At 30.1% G+C, this 21,223-nt stretch overlaps 1 protein-coding gene across 1 annotated transcript; it reads right to left on the bottom strand.

Moving 5' to 3' along the window:
• Nucleotides 1-1,292: 1,292 nt before the first annotated feature.
• LOC117917682 (disease resistance protein RPM1-like) lies at nucleotides 1,293-4,700 on the bottom strand. Its single transcript, XM_034834038.1, has 2 exons — nucleotides 1,834-4,700; nucleotides 1,293-1,554 (listed from the first exon to the last, which is right to left on the bottom strand). The coding sequence occupies exon 1, from the start codon at nucleotides 4,619-4,621 to the stop codon at nucleotides 1,847-1,849; it is 2,775 nt and encodes a 924-aa protein (XP_034689929.1). The 5' UTR covers nucleotides 4,622-4,700; the 3' UTR covers nucleotides 1,293-1,554; nucleotides 1,834-1,846.
• Nucleotides 4,701-21,223: the final 16,523 nt, after the last annotated feature.

Here is a 21,223-nt window from a genome sequence, read left to right as displayed (position 1 = left end):
CAACTTCTTGATGACAATGTTGATGGCAGTCTCTGCCATTTCTCCTTCTTTTCCCCCTTTGAGAAGGTCAGTGAACAACTATTGTGTTAGCTTTCAGATCTAATCTTCCATCTACTCTCCTATAATTTCCAAACATTGTGGCCCTCGAACCATTGAACCCAACACCACTACTACCAAAAATTTCCAAACATTTGGGTAGCATCATCTTACGCTACTAATTTGTTTTTTATTTGCTAATGATTTCTCTTTATTATGACTTTGTATTACAATCCAATTACATATAGTTTTTCTTGAGCAAGTAAATAGATAAAATTAAAATAAATTTACAAGGAAAGTATGTAAGTAAAAAAATATGTTTGAATAAGTAATCTAATTTATATATTTTTTAATATTTATCTATTTCTCATAAAATAAATAAAATTTAGTACATATCATCACTGAGGAGTAAGTCAACATTTATTTTGCTTAACTTAGAAATTTTGATTTTAAAAAGAATTTTACTATCTAAAATTTTGGTATGGAAAAATGTAACTTTATTTATATTCCCTCCCAATCATTTTTTTTTTCTATTTGTATTTCAACCCAATTATTTTTTTTTCTATGTTATTTTATGTCTAAATCAATTATTTGACTTTGAATCCTTTTTAAGTTTCTTACATAGATTTTAAGAAAATAAATTCACATATTCAATTTTTTATTAGATTTTTTTCATATTACCTCACATGAAAATGAAAGAGATGAGAATGAATTTGATTAATGATGGTGGTTTAGATCATGCTTACTTTGATCTTGATTTCGTAAATTTCTAGTGAAAATTTGACCTTCAAGCAAATGATGAAAATATTCTTATTGATTGAAATCGTAGCTTAGTGGTAACCTAGCGCCCTTCTTTATAGAGTAGGCTGAAGTTGGAGTCCCCTCTCCCTACCTCTCAAATCTCCATTTAAAAAATGGTTCAATTACTATTTGGCATAAGCATTATAATAACAATAAACAAATAAATAAATTCCAAAAATTAATAAGAATTAGAAGGAGATGAAAATAAGTTTCATTAATAGTGATGAATTACATATGACTTACTTTGATATTGATTTTTTTTTTTAATGCCCTAATGAAAAATTGATCTTCTAGCAATTGATAAAAATATTCTTTGAATAAATGCTTCTAATTAGGTATAAGAAGTGAACTTGAATTAGTAAGTCATAGTAATTCTTTCATGATTCCCATAAAGCATTTCTTGGACATTAACTATGGCATTGCATCAACAATGTGAGGAAGGAGAAACAATGAAATTGTTCACACGGGAAACCACGACAAGCAGATAAGAGTTCAAATTAAAACTTATTACAAATAAACAGACAGCACAACCCACAACCCAAGCCTTTAACCCAGTGGAGATTCCAACAATTGGATTTTCTAGTCTTATATAATATACATCAATTCCTATGGATAAAAATATAATAATTAAAATACATCTAGAGTGAATTAAAGAGGAAAAAAGACTTACTGGGTTTTATTGCCACTGAGGGGAACTTGAGACTCCAATTCCCATACCTATGGCATATCACAATGAAGCCTCGGTTAGAAGAGGAATAAGGTTTAACAAAACTCAATGCAACTCAACCTGATAGCCTTCTATTAAATATTTATAAAAACAAGTTTCGCATTCACTTATACCCAAATTGCATGCTCTTTCGATTAAACAAACTTGAAATGTATATATTTACAAAAAATAAATCATTGACACAAAATAGAATTAAATTGTGACATTTTAATAAAATTTAGTTAGTTATTTCAATTAATTAAAATAATTTGGGCTTATACAAGGCTCACCTTTGTTTGGGAATTAAGATTTGTAGTCAGATAGCTCTCGTAGGCTTTCAGTTCCATTCCCAGAAAAAAGGACGTTTGGAATGTGCTCAACTATCTTATAATTTCTGCCCCGGGAGGGTATCATACTTAGTTTCAGTTCTTCCTGCAAATTAACAAATTCAAGAGTTGTAAGTCTGGTAAGGTGGCGGATACCCGGGGGGAGCTCCTCCAGTTGTGGGAAGGGCCCAACGGAAAGCACCTCGAGTAGGGGCAGTGCTCCGTTCTCTATTTTCGCCCTCTTCACTCCCATCAAGTAAAGGAGATCTAAGCGCTTAAGTTTCTGAAACCCGGTTGCCTCAAAACACAATTCCTCAACAGCAGAGGCACGCCATAGTTCAAGCATCTGCAGGCTAGGCAGGGCTTGAAGGACTTGCACTGGATCATTCATCAAGTTAGAATAACACAAGCTTACAACAGATAAATTTCGAAGTTCAAAAACCCAGTCAGGTAACTTCTCCAAAGGCCCGACCAGCTGGAGAGATGAAAGACAGGAGGGTGGATACGACATATACTGTAAATCCAGAATCTCGTTTTCACTCAATGACGAAATCAACAAAGATTCAAGGCGATTCATGTTTGTAATAGAGGCACATAAATGCTTCCCATTTTCTCTAGTAAGTTTTGTAATACTCAGCTTCCTCAACTGCCTCAGCTTTCCCAGCTCTTTAATTACCCCCACCCCATGGTTTGCCTCCACACAGGACAGCTTCTGCAACTCTTCCAAACACCCAATACCCTCCTTTACATGCACTCCTTTAACAGAAAACAAGCCCAATTCACGATCAATATCAAGATTCTGGGCTAGAATATTGCGCAGCTTTTTAAGCCTATTGATCTCAACAGGAAGATCCTCCACAAGGGAATATTTCAGATCCAAAGTCTGTAGGTTTTGTAGTTTACCTATGGACCTTGGAAGCATCCTGACTTTTGTATTCCTCAGACTTAAGTACCTCAAATGCAACAGATTTCCCAAATTTTCAGGAAAACTATCCAAACCAGAATCATTAAGATCCAATACTTTCAGAAGATTAAATCTTGAAGCCAATTTCTCCAGAAAAAACATCTGAGAGTTGTAAAGAAAAATGGAGCGGATGTGCGACTTTTTACCAATAATGTTTACAACATTATCTGAGCTATTATGAACTGATAGGCGCCTAAATCTTCCATCAAAACTTGAGGCTTCTCCGGTCATCACACAACAAAAACTCAACTCCTCGGCCTTTTTGAGAATAATCTCACGTATCAAGTCATGAATGTGACAACTTTCAATTTTTCCATCAGCACATAGCTCTGACACTTGAACTAAGTTTCTGTGTATGAGCTCAGTCAAGAATTCTTCTGCAACATCTTCTAGCATTACATCTTTCTTGGCTTTCACAAAACCCTCAGCAATCCACAGCCGAGTAAGTGGTCTACATCTAATTGTGTAGTCCTCCGGGAAAATGGCCAAGTACAAGAAACAGGACTTGAGGTAGTAAGGCAGATCATGGTAGCTGAGAGAGAGAATTGTATTGATACTTTCAAGATGTGAATTACTTTGTAACTCAGAGCCTAGGTTGTCACTAAATTTTTTCCATTCGGGGATAAGCTTCTCTTTTCTTGACAAAAGACCACCGACTGCTACAATCGCTAGTGGCAATCCACCACATCTTCTGACAATATCATGAGACAATTTCTCTAATTCCGGGGGACATCCACCCTGAAACGCTTTCTTGCAAAAGAGTTCCCAGGAGCTCTTTGGAGGTAGAGGTTGCAGCTTGTGGATGTAATCAAATGAAGATTCTTTACAAGAAGAAGCTACCTCATCATTACGTGTTGTGATTATTATCCTGCTCCCTTTTTTATTTTCTGGTAAAACATATTTAATGAATCCCCAGAAATCTAGTTTCCATACATCATCAAAAACAACCACATACCTTTTATCTTGTAAATATTGCCTGGTTAAGGTCATTAGTGAGGACTCGTCCATGGTATTGATACCCTCAGGAACTGGCTCCTTCCTTGCTTGATAGAATTTCATTGTCATGTTCGGCAGTAGCTCTTCTATCTTGAATGACTGAGACACAGTGATCCAAGCAGAGCAATCAAAGTATCCCACTAATTCCTTGTTGTCATATACCTTCTTGGCAAGAGTGGTCTTGCCAAGTCCGCCCATGCCAACCACTGAAATTACAGTCCGTTTTGGCGTTCCCTCCACCAGCCGGCTTGTGAGTTCAATTTTTTGAGATTCAATACCAACAATTTCAGCTTCATCTATGAAAAGGGAAGTCACCCGAGGGTCATGCCATGGCTTACTTGTACTACTGCCTCCAGATCCTGGCTGAACTGAACTAATGAAGCCGTAAGTTGAACTTGTTTCCTTGAGTTTGACAACCTTTTTCTGGATATCACGGATCTTGGAGGCTACCTCGTGGCGTCGTTTCAATTTTTTTATCAAGCGACCAACTTTGCAGAGGAAACCAATGAATCTATGCCGTTGACTTGGATTTCCCAAGTGAAGCAAGTATTCATCAATCAGATCTTCTATGGAATAAGCAGTCTCCCTTAAGTCTTGAATCCAAGTTTTAAGGCCTTGGCTGACATCTGCTTTCTCCCCCTTTGCATCTGCATCCATTAGGAAAGCTTGAATATATAGTAGCTCTGTTTTAATGTCTTCAACTTGTCTGTGGACGCCTCCCAATAGTCTGGCTTCTTGATCTAGTAATGGGAGCAACTTGTCGATGACGATGTTGACGGCAATCTCCGCCATTTCTCCTTCTTTTCCCCCTTTGAGAAGGCCAGTGAACAACAAATGCGTTAGCTCATTTCAGATCTAATCTTCCATCTATCCAAACTTTGTGGCCTTAGAACCAATGAACCCAACACCACTACTGCCAAAAATTGCAGTGTCTTTTTCTAATACCGGAAATTTGGGTACATTAAATTTTTATCAAAGTAATCACAAAATTTAGTCAAGAAGACAGGTGTTGAAAACTAACTGGACATTAGAAAAGTTGAAATTAGGCTGAAGTGTAACATTTGATTTCTTACGTGTCTGCTTTTGACAGAATTGAAATAAAATTTTTATAATTTAATTTATGGTATTTTATATAAATACATTTTTTAAAAAGCACTTACAAATATTGCCAATTAATGTTTAATATCGAAGATGATTGATCATGAAAAGCAAAATATTTGACCTTATAATATTTTGTAGAAGTAAATTCAAATAAGATGTGTGTGGTTGAAGGTTAAATTCAAACCCCGGAATATAAAGGATATAATTAAATACTTGAGATCTCTTCTATTATTATTCATAATTCCCATAGCTTTTTAATATAATATTATCTCAAATAAATTCTCTATGAACATTCATAATTGAAATGTTTGTTAATTGCATTAATTATGATGTTTGAATCTCCTTCAGTAGATAATTTTATTATTATAAAAATTTTATCAATAAGTTTTAGTTAATCTGAATAAAGTTTTGACCATTTAAACTTGGAAGCTAAGAAGAAAATGAGCTCCGGTATGTCTTGTCATCCAGGGACAGAAGCCATTATTGAGCTGTGTTCACAAGTCAATGTCCGAATGACAACAATATTGTCCATGAATGGGTGAATTGGGCAAAAGTGGAAGAGGGTTCTTTGTTGATTGAAGACACAGAGGGAAGGCAATGTTGAAATATAGGTACCATTGCATACTCTTTGCTTATTGCAACCCAAGGATTTATGCATACTCTAGTTTCTTAGTCATATACCCTTTTTTTCCCCTTTTCCATAGTATGGTGTATATAAAATACATAACTTGTTGGGTCACCACAGCACTCATGCCCCTTTTTAATTTATTGGTGTTCAAATAGTGGGGTGTTTTTGAAGATGTCTTTATTGATGTTTAAATTTCAGTTTCCCCTTTTTTTAAGATGTGGAAATGAAACTCACAATAAAATGGCCATGGAGGGTTTGGATCAAAGCTGAAATGTTTCAACTTGAACCCAATAATTGAACTACCATTTGATATTCATTTTCAGAACTTTGGACCGAAAAGCAAGTAGGGAGTTGCAACCACTCGAAAATTCTTTGCCTTTGATGGTAACATTAGATTCTTCCATTCTCTAAACTTTTCATAAAACCGAAAAGTTGCAGTTTGTATAACAATTATTTAGGTTTATTATTAAAAAAATGTCATATTTAACTTTGTTTATTGAATTGTAATATCTAAGGTTAAAATTATACTCATCTTCACTAATATTTTAGGAAGTATAGTCATTCTAGATTTTTGCTATTGCTATATTACTTCTTAGGGATAATTTTGTTGGGTTGTAAACCCTAAATAAGTCTTGTAACGTTACAATGAGAAATTTAGGGGTCAAACTTTCCAATCAAATTTAGGGAGAGCATTCTCTTAAGATAATTTTCTTTTATTTATTAAATGAAGAGTTTGTTTCTGTTGTATTTTATCCTCTTATAACTTAGAAAAATTGTGTGCCATCACAATTGAGATGAGAAGGAAAACCTTCACCAATATAGCCCTTTTATCTTCATTTGGTTAATGGATTCTTAAATATTGGTACCCTCCATGGATGTAAGGATCAAATTGGTAGTTGAATCATGTTACAGTCTTTATCTTTTATCTTTACTTCTACTCATGTACGTGACTATGTTAATAAATCTGATAACTCTTTGGGAAAACTTTCAAAAATTTTAAAATATAAAATTCAAGAAATGGTCCTTAGACAAATAGTCATTCGAATGGCAAATATGATGTTATGTTACATTTGGTTGGTAGGATAGAATATGTGTATCTCAGAATATCATAATCTCATTGGGTATGATATTTTAAAGTAGCATATCCAATGAGATATGTTATATTATGTTTATATTTAGTTTGTAAAATAAAATAAAATAAAAATATATATTACTTTTCAATATTTATATTATATTGCATTCTAATATTTTCTATTTAAAAAAATGAAATTCTCTTACATCTAACTATATTCATGATTAAAATATTTAAACTTTATAAAATAATTTTTTCATATTATGCAATTCAATACATAAAAATAAATTTTATATATATATATTAAATAATACACATATTAATATTATTTAACAATATATTTTATAAATATTTTAAATTCTTTTTAAAAATAAATTTAATTTTATAATAAAAAAAATTATTTTGCAAGATAAGTAATATAGAAAAAAAATTAATAAAAAGAATAAGAATGTGTTTGCCAATGATTTTAGGAAACGTTTATCACTACCAAACGGACTATAAATATATAATACATGAAATACGTATATTCTACATATTGGTTTAGGATTAACATATCATATATAGAAGAGATATAAAAATGATGGTAAATAATATATCCCGACATTTATCCTATTCCATATTTGGTTGAAGATGAGATAGGATAAGTAGTGAAATAACTTAACTTATTTCATCACCAACAACATATGGGATGTGATTTGTTATATACCCTCTCTTTTGTCTTATCTATGTTGAGTTTTTCCTCATGTGGAAGGCCCAAAATTGAGAGCCCAAAATTTAAGGCCTCTTAGGCCTTTATATAAAAGGGTTAGAAGAAGAATCCTTTCTTCTTCTTCTTCTTCCAATTTTTTGCAGCCACAGGAGGTAGAAGAAAAAGATAGAGAAGGAGAAAAGAGAGAGAAGGGGAGAACCACCATTTTTGAAGAGAAAAACACAATTTTTTCTTCACTGCCTAGATTTCATCAAAGGAACAATCCCGCTTTGTCTGTGGGGAGATCAACCTAAAATTTGGAGCAGAGTTTTATGACTCATTGATCTTCAATTTGAACGGTGGAGATCGTATTTGGAGATCCAAACAGTCGTCTTTCAGTTCGAGAACAGAGCCTCTGTTTTGATGCATTTTTCTATCTGGACAGGTTTGATCATAAACTCCGATCAAGGTTAATCCGTGGTTCGATTGAGCCGATTTTTGGAAAGCACGTTCGTGACTTATTGATATTTATTCTAATGGTGGAGATTGGATTTGGAGTTTGGAACAATTATATTTTAGTCCTAGAACAATGGTGTGTTTGGTAAGATCTCTCCATTATTTTTATCCAAAGTTGTTGAAATTGCCAAGATTAATTGAGATATGGTTGATGTATGCCTCTAGTTTTATCTAGAGAGAATTGTGTAACCCATTAATTATATTAGTAGAGTTTCTAAGTGGCCTAAGGGTCCGTGGTTTTTACTTCTCATATTGGAGAAGATTTTCCATGCTAAAATTATTGGTATTCATATACTTGTTGATTGAGAAATTTAGGGGTCAAACTTTCCAATCAACTTTTGGGATTGAAGGGAGAGCATTCTCTTAAGATAATTTTCTTTTATTTATTAAATGAAGAGTTTGTTTCTAATGTATTTTATCCTCTTATAACTTAGAAAAATTGTGTGCCATCACAATTGAGATGAGAAGGAAAACCTTCACCAATATAACCCTTTTATCTTCGTTTGGTTAATGGATTCTTAAATATTGGTACCCTCCATGGATGTAAGGATCAAATTGGTAGTTGAATCATGTTACAATCTTTATCTTTTATCTTTACTTCTGCCCATGTATGTGACTATGTTAATAAATCCATTATCTCTTTGGGAAAACTTTCAAAAATTTTAAAATATAAAATTCAAGAAATGGTCCTTAGACAAATAGTCATTCGAGTGGCAAAGATGATGTTATGTTACATTTGGTTGGCAGGATAGAATATGTGTATCTTAGAATATCATAATCTCATTGGGTATGATATTTTAAAGTAGCATATCCAATGAGATATGTTATATTATGTTTATATTTAGTTTGTAAAATAAATAAAATAAAATAAAAATATATATTGCTTTTCAATATTTATATTATATTGCATTATAATATTTTCTATTTAAAAAAATGAAATTCTCTTACATTTAACCATATTCATGATTAAAATATTTAAACTTTATAAAATAATTTTTTTTATATTATGCAATTCAATATATAAAAATAAATTATATATATATATATATTAAATAATACACATATTAATATTATTTAACAATATATTTTATAAATATTTTAAATTCTTTTTAAAAATAAATTTAATTTTATAATTAAAAAAATTATTTTGCAAGATAAGTAATATAGAAAAATAAAAAATTAATAAAAAGAATAAGAATGTGTTTGATAATGATTTTAGGAAATGTTTATAGCCTTCTTAATATTTGAACGATAAAAAATTTTAAGTGTTAGAAAGATTAGAAACGCTTCCTAAAATCACTACCAAACGGATTATAAATATATAATACATGAAATACGTATATTCTACATATTGGTTTAGGATTAACATATCATATATAGAAAAGATATAAAAATGATGGTAAATAATATATCCCAACATTTATCCTATTCCATATTTGGTTGAAGATGAGATAGGATAAGTAGTGAAATAACTTAACTTATTTCATCACCAACAACATATGGGATGTGATTTGTTATATACCCTCTCTTTTGTCCTATTTCTGTTGGGTTTTTCCTCATGTGGAAGGCCCAAAATTTAAGGTCTCTTAGGCCTTTATATAAAAGGGTTAGAAGAAGAATCCTTTCTTCTTATTTTTCCAATTTTTTGCAGCCATTGGAGGTAGAAGAAAAAGATAGAGAAGGAGAAAAGAGAGAGAAGGGGAGAACCACCATTTTTGAAGAGAAAAACACAGTTTTTTCTTCACTGCTCAGATTTCATCAAAGAAACGATGCCGCTTTGTCTGTGGGCCGATCAACCTAAAATTTGGAGGAGAAGTTTGTAACTCATTGATCTTCAATTTGAACGGTGGAGATCGTATTTGGAGATCCAGACGATAGTCTTTCAGTCCGAGAACAGAGCCTCTGTTTTGATGCATTTTTCTATCCGGACAGTTTTGATCATAAGCTCCGATCAAGGTTAATCCGTGGTTCAATTGAGCCGATTTTTGGAAAGCACATTCGTGACTTATTGATATTCATTCTGAACGGTGGATATTGGATTTGGAGTTCAGAACAATTATATTTCAGTCCAAGAACAGTGGTGTATTTGGTGAGATCTCTCCATTATTTTTATCCAAAGTTGTTGAAATTGCCAAGATTAATTGATCTTGAGATATGATTGATGTATGCCTCTAGTTTTATCTAGAGAGAATTGTGTAGCCCATTAATTATATTAGTAGAGTTTTTAAGTGGCCTAAGGGTCCGTGGTTTTTACTTCTCATATTGGAGAAGGTTTTCCATGCTAAAATTATTGGTGTTCATATACTTGTTGATTGGGTGAATTCTTGTTGCTCTATTTGATTGATTCCTATTAAGTTCTCACAAGAGGGGATAAAACCTGGTTGTGCATTCTTTGTGTTTATCCCATCAATCTCATGTTATATCCAGTCAACTGAACATATGTTTAGAGTTTTTAATTTGTATATATTGATTGTCGAAGCAATTGACCCACAATTCTCTATAAATAAAAAATAAAATAAAAAAAAAGTAAAGAAAAGGGCTTCAAAGTATAAAAAATCATAATAAATAATTGAGAAAAAGTAGAAAACTTTTTACCTATCTTCTGTCCATCAAAATCTCAAAGAAGAAAGATTGTGATTTGCCTTTTCTGGAGACATGTAAGGTATTGCCAGCTTTTGAACTGAGTCCAAAGTTGCATTACCAAGTTCCTTAGGAGGAGTGTGCATCTTAAATTTTAAACTCTTTGCTTCTTTGGATATGAGTTAGGCTCAATAAAAATCGTTATATTTATTGTCATTGAAGACTGAAGTTCTATTATTTTTAAAGGATCATCTATTCATCCCTTGCCTCTGAGTAGGTTTATGTAGAAACAATATGTTTAAAGTGGTAAAAGAGCCATTTAATTTAATCATATTTCTTTTGTTCTTAACTAATATGTATTTTGAAAAGAGAAGCTGGTGAATTAGTATCTCAACCAAAGAAAAAATAGTTGATCTAATAAATTATCCAAATGAAAGCTTTATTAAGAGGAGATGATTTCAATTTTTTCTTAAAAGAGTTTAGGATATTCAAATAGACAAAATTAAAATACTAAGAAGTTTATAAAAATATATTTAAAAAAAATCACAATTTACATAAAAATTGATGTAAAATATTTTTAGAACCTAATTGGCTATTAAACAAATGTTGTTAGATCATGATTCACTTATTAGACCAATGGTTAAACCATAGTCAAATTGTAATATTATTTTGACATTATAAATATATAATTTATATATTATCAAAATTAAAATAATTAAAAAACATAAAATATTTCATCTTTTTGTTTTTAACTTTAATATATTAAATCATGAAAAATGTAAATCTTTTAGTATTTTTAATTTTATCAAATGGTAAAATTATAATATTTAATTGTTAAAGAGACAAAAATATATTAACGAGTGAAATAGAATTTTATTATTTATTTTAATTTACATTTCATTAGCTTTATATTTTTATCATTATACTATCTTAATATGCTTTTGGTACAAATGCATTTGTTTATTCTAGATAGTCCATGTATGCAGAATATAGTATCATTATGAAAGAAAAGTATAGCTCAGTGTTTTTTTTTTTTTTTTTTTTTTTGAGAAGACCCTTCTAATTCCCTGTACAATATTCATTTGAAAAATGGTTCAATGAAAGCATAGCTTAGTGGTAGCCTAGCCCCCTTTTTAGACTAGGCTCAAGTTCGAGTTCCCTCTTCCTACCTCTTAAATCTCCATTGCAAAAAATGGTTCAACTACTATTTGGTATAAGCCATCAATATGACAAAATAAATAAATAAGAAATAACTTCCAAGTACCAATAAATATAAACAGAGTTGAAACTAAATTTCACTAATAGTGATGAATTAGATTCAACTTACTTTGATATATAGATTTTTCTAAATGTCTTAATGAAAAAATTGATATTCTAGAAAATGATGAAAATATTGTTATTGAATGATATTATATCATATATTGTTATTGAATGATATTATATCATATATTGTTATTGCACTTCTCTTAAATATTATTCATATATGATATTACATATGCTTTTCAAGTTGTAATTAGAATGAAAGAATAATTTTGGAAAAGTAATACCCAAATGCATATAAGGAGAATATTTCTTAACAATGAATAATAGTGAAAGGTGATTAGAACACCATTTCTTAATTTGTTTTAAATTAGTGTGTTAGCCCAATGGTTTTCCTTAGTACGTTTTGATGATTACAAATTATGGTTAGTTTGCTAATCATTGGAAATTGAGATGAGTTTCATGTATAAGTCAAGAAAATCAAAAGAGAAGTCAAGTGAATCATAAAAGGATCTAAGGAAAGCAAGATCAAAGGTGCATGAAGACCATTCGAACTTAGGAACTCAATATAAGATGAATACCTAGGTGCACCTAGGATTTTTACTTACTCATGCATCTATCCCATACTTGGTTTTTCATTAAAATTAAGATTTAAAGTTCATTATTATCCAAACTTGAGTATGTTTTAAAAAACCATAGGCCAAAACTACTTTAAATTGACATACTAAGGCGCCTAAAGGTGTTGTTTAGGTGTTAGAAAGTTTTTTATTAGAAACATATAGGTTTTATGTTGGATTTTGTTCATGTTGGGAACCTTGGATTTCTCCGTTCCCAAACTCTGAATTGTATAGGTACATGCAAATCTACCCTAGGCTTTCTAGAAAACTGTTCAAGTAGAAATAATGACAGTAAAAACCATTTACAATAATAAACTAGAAAAGATAGTAGTCATACATGAATCTAGATGTTCTTATATTGATTCTACACAATGAAGATGAAGTCTAAAGAGTTTGGAGGTCTCGTTCACCAAGATCTTTCACCCAATAACTTGCAACACGATCTTAGCACTCCAAAGTGTGGGTTTTGAAAGGGTGAATACCTTGGATCTTTCTCTCCATCTCTCTGGAGGTGGAAGATGATTGTCAAAAGCCTTAGAAACCCTAATCTCTAAGGAGGTATTTAGAGGGTTCCCTTATTGAGCTTAAGTGACTTAAGTCTGCTAAGGTCTGGATCACTTAATTTAGCATAAAATGTATCTTAATTGATTAATTAACCATACAAGGTCATCTGATTAATCAATGAACCCAATCCAAAGACCTTGTTCACTATCCCCTATGCCACCTTGCATAATTACCAAATGTCCTTATTCATAAGAGTGAACCTAGAGCCAATCTAATTCTCATAAATCATGTCATCATGATATATGAGCTCAAAGTAAGGACCATTAGGACTTGTAAGACTATTAGCTCTCTCAAGATTCAATATTTCACTAAAGAGAATTAACTACACTCGAATACCTTATGTAAATAACAACAAGATAGAGCTCGGGTTCGTGACTTACTATTCATTGCATGCAAACTCCTTATGAACTGGTGTCCATAATCTAACAAGACAGTACTATCACCTATCAAGATTACCTCTTCAATCCTTAAGTCATAGATCCCACTTATTATGTGATCAATTGACATACTCTAGCTTTAGGGAACATATGTCAAATTTCCACTAAAGGTAATGTGATGACCATAGTCTTCTACATAACATGTCCTTTGGATCACCCAATGAGACACATTTTGTCTCAATCCCATGACATATCATGGTGTCTCTATTGAGAATACCTGTTGCCACCAACCTCTATCAACAATTACCCACTCTATAGAGATATATGACCACTTTAAGGTCTCACTCATAGATCAAAGCCTCCTATTGACTTTGACACAAACTCAATATTCTCTAAAGGTTGAGATGCACACATACACTAGTGCACTCATCATGGGAAACCCATCCCAATGGCTAAGACATTAAGGCATCCCTTCAATTAGGAGGTAGTGCACTACAACAATTATAACAATTAAATCAAAAGGACATATAATCCAAAAGACTATGGCCATAACATTACAATTATAACAATTTTTAAAAATAATTAGAACCAATTAATAAAGTGAATATTCAAGATTAAAAAATAATAGACCATAACTAATTCAATATCGAGTCATGACTCTACTATATATATGTCTCTTTTGCACATAACTATACTTTTCTGATTTTTGTAAATCAAATATTGAAACTAAATTAAGAAAAACTTAATGTTTTAAATTCTTTAATAAATCTACTAATTTTTAAGAATATTTAGATTTAAAAAACTAATCAAATTAACGATACATTAAATCAAAACTAATTCAAAATACTTCGTCCCTAATTGAGTATTAAATATGTACATGTAATGAAAAATTGACTTATTTATATATTAAAAAATTAAACTTTATTTTTTACAAATTTATTTTTAATCTTTATTATTTTAAACTATTATTATTCATTTTTAATGAAAAATTAATTATAGCTTTACAAATATGTTAGTATCCATATTTTATAGTAAATATACTAAAAATATTATCTTTTTCAATTAAAAAATGTATAATCTATAGCTTTATTATGATACTAGGATTCATATTTTACTAAAACCTATTTATTTTAATTAAAAACTAATTTTATTTATAATAAATCTTAATTAAATGTAATTAATATTATACACATTGAATTCACATTTTTTTATCAAATAAAAATAGAAAATTATTTTTCAAAACAACTAAAATTTATTTGTTCAAATAATTTTTTTGTTGTTTAAAAGTAATTTTAAAAATAATTTAGCAAATATCCATGTTTTTTGGTTATCGGTTTTTTAAAGTATTTTTTAACTTCTCCAACACTTTTGATTTTTGCAAAACACACAAAAAATAAAAAATAAAAAGTTCTTTCATTAAAACAAGCTTGGAAAAAATTATCAAACGAGCTCTGAGGTTCTTAAAATTTAGCCACAACTGCTCCCTGTTTTAGGTTGAGCTTGGATGAATTGTGTTTGATGAACTAACTTAGAGTTTTAGGTTGTATATGAAGATAATGAATTGCATAGGCTGGGTCTAATTACACCTTCATTATAAACACTTTCAAGGATAATGAAGATTAACAATTTATCTCTTAGTAGGCTCAGCTAACTAGAGTAAACATGTGTTTTATGAACTAATAATCAATGCATATGCAATATTTGTATTAGTATTAAATGTCCATCCCAAAATTTCAAAGTTTGATTATATTAAAAATTAAAATGTACATTTCAATTTCCAAAATTAATAACGTACTTGTGGATCCATTTTAATATAAATGGGTGTCTTTAGTTATATATAAATAAACAAACATATGCTACTATTGACATCAAAAGTTTTGTGGGATCAATTACCACATCAAAGATTACATGGATTCTAACAAGACACATGTGTTGACATTCTAAAGTCATGAGTAAAGTTGAGAATAGCAATATATAAATAAATAAATAAAATAAAAATCAAATAAATTAAGGTTATAAACAAAGTTATTTCTTGCTTTTTTGTAAAATAAAAGAAAAAGAAAAAAAAAAAAAAAACCATTAAATTTTAGACACTATTTGATAGTAGCTTTCTCCAATAGTTTTTAAAAATGAAATAGAATATGAACTCTTTCTTGTTTCGTTCCCTCTCCACCAACTAATTTTAGAAATCTTCAAATGTAATCTTTCTTAATTACATGTGTTTTTTTTAGAAATTCCTTTAACTTACATAAATATTTTTCATCAGACCAATAGGTTTAAAAGAAAAATGACAATTGACACAAAAGATCTCCTAAACTTTAAAAACAATGTCAAACTCAGAACTGATCCATTAAACATTAAAAACTCATGAAACTCAATACTGATTCATTAATATTAAAAAGTCACATACTAAAACTCATTGTGAATTACTTTATAGTTTCTACTTTACAAACAATTATATTTGTTTGATTTTTTTTACTAGAAAAATAAACTTCAAATTAAACAAGGCTTAATGTTTTGGATTTATGAATGACTCTAACATCTTTTAAAAAATGATTTGAAGCTCAAATATTAACCCAATTAATACAAAAAATTTAAGGACAAAAATTTGCTTAAAATGACTCAATTGTTTCTCTTTTACATGGAGGTATAATTTTCAAAAATTTACTCAATAAACTTCAAATCAAGCAATACTTAATACTTTGGATTCTTTAAAAAGTCTATTAATTTTTCAAAATAGTTTAGAACTCAAAAAATAAGCCAATAATTCATGGACTAAAGCTGGTCTTCAATAAATTTATTATTTCTCTTTTATATATAACTATAATTTTAAGAATGTTCTCACTAGAGGAATAGATTTCAAATCAGTGAGACTTAATGCACTAGATTTATCAACAAGTTTATCAAATTTAGCACCTCAAGTTTTCTTCTTTGGAAATCTCAAATTTTACTTTTGATTCAAAACCTTGGTATTTTCCACCACATTAACAATCTTGAAAAACCATTAGAAGAAATTCTTGTTCATTTGATATAAAGGTGGTTAGTTAAAAATATTCCATGTGGTGTGATAATAGTCAGACTCCTTTCTTTATTCCTTTAGCTTCTAGGTAATATGATAAGGAAATACTAAGCATGATCTATGGTGGGGATACAACATATCAAGTTTAGCAATCACTTGAAGACTATCTATTGCCCAACACCAAGAAGAATGAAGTTCAATAGGAGAATAAACTATATGTGTTGTCAAAGTGATCACAATCTCTCAAAGAGTATATCCAAATAAGAACATCTATGACAAATTAGCAGTCATGGGCAAGTCTTTGTCAAATGTTGATAAGTTTTCCAAGTTTCAAGAGTTCGAAATACAAAGACTAAAGTATTGTTGTGCTATCAAAATCTCCACACCTAAGTTTTAAACAATTTAATTTTTATTTATAGAACTAGGAATAGGTTTATATTGTGGAGGAAAAACAAAAACTTGACCATAATCAAGCATTTTTAGTCAAAGAGGTAGACAAAGAGGACAATAAGGAGGATAAAGATCTAGAAGAAGAGGCAGTCTTATTCAAAATTGACCAAATAATCAAATTCCACCTCAAAACTTCTCATCCTCATTGAAATAAAAGTCCAACTTCAATAAGAAGAATTGACATAAGCAATAAGGGCAATTCAACAAAGAAAATCCTAAGGTTACTTATCAAATTTATGGTAAGACTAATCATATAGTCATTAAATGCTATTACAAGCATAATTATGTCAATTTAGAGGAAAATACTCAACAAGTCCTTTCATTCATGAACTTAAATAACAAAGGAGTTACACACCTTTATGTTAATTTTAGTCCAACAACTCGCATGATAAATCAAAAAGGTGAATTACAATTTTCATAACAATTTATTTCATTAAAATTACCAAAATAAATAAATAAATTCAACTTTTAGTAATACCTTTAATGATAAATTATCTATATTATTTCTAAAATTATTTATTATTCCAATTGAGGATTAATGTAATAAGAAAATTTCTAAAATCTAGAAAGTAATTTATCAAAAGAGGAAAAGTTTTACTGCACAATGATTCTCATAAAATTATTTTAAAGGAAAGTATTTTAAAATTCTTGAGAATAATTTTACAAAAAGAAACTTTACTTTCTTAATTTAATTTTCACAATATTTATTTTCTTCATATGCACCAATCCAAATTTTAATAAATAATATCTTTTAGAATCCAATTTTCAATAAAATTTATTTTCATTAAGAATTACTAAAAATTGTACCATTATGCAAGGCATACCATATACAATATATATATATATATATATATATATATATATATATATATATATATATAGAAAGAAAGAGAGAGAAAGAAAGAGAAAGCATAAAAATGGAAAGAGAAATTAAATTAATTTCCTATGATAGGGATCTTGTTATAAATTTGTTAATCAAATATTTGGAATCCAAAATTTTCAAATTATAAAAACTCCCCTACGACCACAAATAGGATTAGAATAATATTAAAAACTTAAAACAAATCTAGATCTAAAAAAAGAAACTATTTTTTAACAAAAACATTGATCCAATTGCTCAGAAAATAATGCAACTAATTTGGATATTCCCAAATCAACTCCAATTGATGAAGAGGTTAGTATGTATTTTGAAAACCTTGCTATCTTCCACCCAATATCTCTTTCTTGTACATTGGCATGTGAGGATGGTGAAATCTTCTTTATGGGGATGGAACCTATGGTTCCTCTCTTTGGAGACTGAATGACAAAAACTACAAGCCTTAAACTCTTATGGGGGTTTATATAGGCTAACCCATGAGCTTAAGTGACTTGAGCCTATCCTAGGCTTGGGTCATTTAATCCAGCCCACTGAGTCCTAATTAATTAAAAAACCCTATTAGACTCCAATTAATTAATTAGTCTAATTCAAAAAACCATTCTTATGCTCTTATGCAATTAGATTGACCAAAATACCCTTATGTCACATATGAATGAAAACCCAAATATCTATAAAATAATGTACCACCAAGGAATATGAGCTTAAGCAAAGACCATTGGGACCCATAGGAAAATACTAGTTTCCTTAGAGTCCAGTTTTGAAGCTCACTCAATTTCACTATAGGAAATCTCATATAAATTTTTTCCCAATCTCAAGACTAGGTTAGGTGCATGATTTTCTCCCTAGGCCTCTAGATCCTAGCCATGTAAGCAAAAAAACATATTTTTAATCAAAAGATCTAGATTAAAGTTCATTAGAAAATGTTACATCATATTTAGATGTTTTCAAATCTATCACTTTCGATGTAGAACCAAATAAAATCCTTCAAAAGTCTTGTATGTTAGAATAGAGTCCTTAAAAGCATAACATGATGTAATCAACTTTTGGAGATTTTATTTTTTATTAATAAAGTTTCAGCTTACTTTTATCTATCATATTTCCATGCATTTTACCTTGTAAGCATTTTGACATGCATCTTTTACATTATACGTGACTTGGGTACATTAGGAGTTGCACGGAAGATCTAAGACATGGGTTCTTTGCAATAGATATTCTTAATAAAGACACCATGACATCTCATGGGATTGAGACAGAGTATCCCTTTAGGTGATCCTAAGGAGTGTGTTCATGTAAATTATGGTCATAGTAGTTCCTTAAGTGGAACTTGACACATATGCTCTTAGAGAGCTAAGATATGTCATTTGAACACACATATAGGAGGATTTGTAACTCAGGGATAGTAGAGGTAGTCTTGAAAGGCTGATAGCTTTCACTTTGTTAGACTAACACCAGTTCATGGGGAGACTAAACACGATGAATAGCAGGTCACGGACACGAGCATATGGTATCTTGTTGTTATTTACATAGGGTATTAGAGTTTAATTGATTTTCTATAGTGGGATTGAATTAACTTCATAATTGGATTCGAAGGGAGCTAGTACTATCCTATGGATCCCAATGCATGGTTCCTGCTTTGAGCTCATATACCATGATGAAATGGGTTATGTGGATTGGATTCGCTTTAGGTTCACTTTTGTATATAAGGGTATTTTGGTAACTATGCATTTTGTAGAAAAGTAAGTGAACAAGGTCTCTAAATTGGGCTAATTGATTAATCAGTAGGCCCTATTGGGTTAATTAATCAATTATAACCCATTTTGGGTTAGATTAAGTGACTTAAGCCTTTAGTGGACTCAAGTCACTTAAGCGCAGTAAGGAACCTTATAAATACCCCTTTAAGTATTAGGTTTTTCATAACTTTTCCATAGAGTTGTCTTCTACCTCTAGAGAGAAAGAGAGCCATAACATCCGCCCTCTCTTCTTCTTCATCTGCCAGAAGTGCGTCAAAGTCGTGGTTCGAGTCATTAAGTGGAAGACTTTGGGTCTACGAGGCTTTTTGTGACAATGATCTTCATCTTCACCCTGTGGAATAGATTTGGGAACAAGAAAATCTCAGGTATTATTTTTGTTAGCATTTTTTGAATCTTGTTATTATTTTAAAATGCCCTTTTTTTCACTGTGCATAGGATTTAAAAAGCCCTAGGAAGTTTTTGCATGTTCCTAACTTGATTCAGGCTTGGGAAACGAAGTGATCCAGGTTTTTCCATATAACCGGTATCAGAGCCATAGGTTAGTAGGCATGTTAGAACTTTTCTAGGATGTGCTAACTTTGGTTTTGTAAGGTATTTTATTTATCCTATGACCATGGGGATAAAGTTATGTGCATTCTATATTATGATTTATTTATAATATGATGTTCATAGTTGTGATTTTTGTTGTTGGGATTGTTGTTGTTACTCTCTAGATTGGTATTTTTTTCATTAAATGTAAAACTCTTTTTTTTTTTTTCCTTACAATGATTTGTAAACTCCAATTTAATGGAGTATAGGATTTTGGTGTAAAAATCTGTTTCTTATCATTCAGTGTAACCAATAGAGAGTTTGGAAGCAATCCAAACCATCACAAGCAGTTCATGCACAACATCCCTATCAAAAAAAAGATTTCTTTCAAAGAAAATGATCACCAGAAAACTCAAGAACTAGCTCTTGGGTTTTAGAAATTTGCTAGAGTGCTTGAGTAATAGAATTAGCACTAGATTACCTCAACTGATCAACCGATGCATCTGGCTTTTCTACTGATTTAGTGGTTCATCAAACAGTAATAAGTTGAATCTAAAAGTCCTAGCATTTCCAGTGTGCTTGAAGTTGTATCAAGCAATCCTATTGGCGTTTTTAAGATTTTAGGGTATTTTGGTCATTTACAAATGCCACTAACTCTAATTTTTGTTGTAGGTAAAATTTGGTATTTTTTGGATTTTTTTTGGTCTACATTTTTTTTTATCCTAAAGTTCACTAACTCTCTCTACCTTTTGTGATGGAAATTAGGCTAGTTGTCAGTCAATACACATTACAGTACCATTGGCTACTGCATTTTACTTAGGGAAAAGTAGGTTTTGACTCATTAATTTGAAAAAATATAGAAAAAGGAACCCCAACTTTTATAAATTAGTTTTATATTTATCCATTGAAAAATATTTTAAAATACATGCACTTTTGTTATTATTTCTTGAAATACACTTTTACTTGATAATATTAAATAAAATTACCAAAAAATTAATTTATCATTTTAATTTGATAAAAGTATCTTACAAATACATATATTATAAATTTTTTATTTATATAATATGAGATACAAATCATTTTGAAAAAAAAATTCTCTAGGATCCTTAAGTGATAAAACCAAAAAAAATAAAAATTAAATACAATTAAAACAAAAAAAACTGAAAAATTTTAAAAATAAAGTATTAACTTCCATTGTATGTCCAACTCTTTCTCGAATCTATATTTTTTACTAATGTGATTTAGCGAAGTGATAGTTAATATTTTATTTTTATATTTTTTATTTTTAAAGTTTTTTTTTTGTTTTAATCGTAAGTTTAATTTTTTAAATTTCTTATTTTATTAATCTCAAATAAGTTCTCATGAT

The sequence above is a fragment of the Vitis riparia genome, chromosome 7 (genome assembly GCF_004353265.1).
Source record: "Vitis riparia cultivar Riparia Gloire de Montpellier isolate 1030 chromosome 7, EGFV_Vit.rip_1.0, whole genome shotgun sequence".
In the NCBI taxonomy this organism is placed as follows: domain Eukaryota; kingdom Viridiplantae; phylum Streptophyta; class Magnoliopsida; order Vitales; family Vitaceae; genus Vitis; species Vitis riparia.
The sequence above is the reverse complement of the archived record's forward strand: the minus strand, read 5'-3'. Positions and strand labels throughout refer to the sequence as shown.

Coding starts and splice junctions, on each gene's coding strand:
- LOC117917682 (XM_034834038.1), bottom strand. CDS start 4,621: ATGGCGGAGATTGCCGTCAACATCGTCATCGACAAGTTGCTCCCATTA.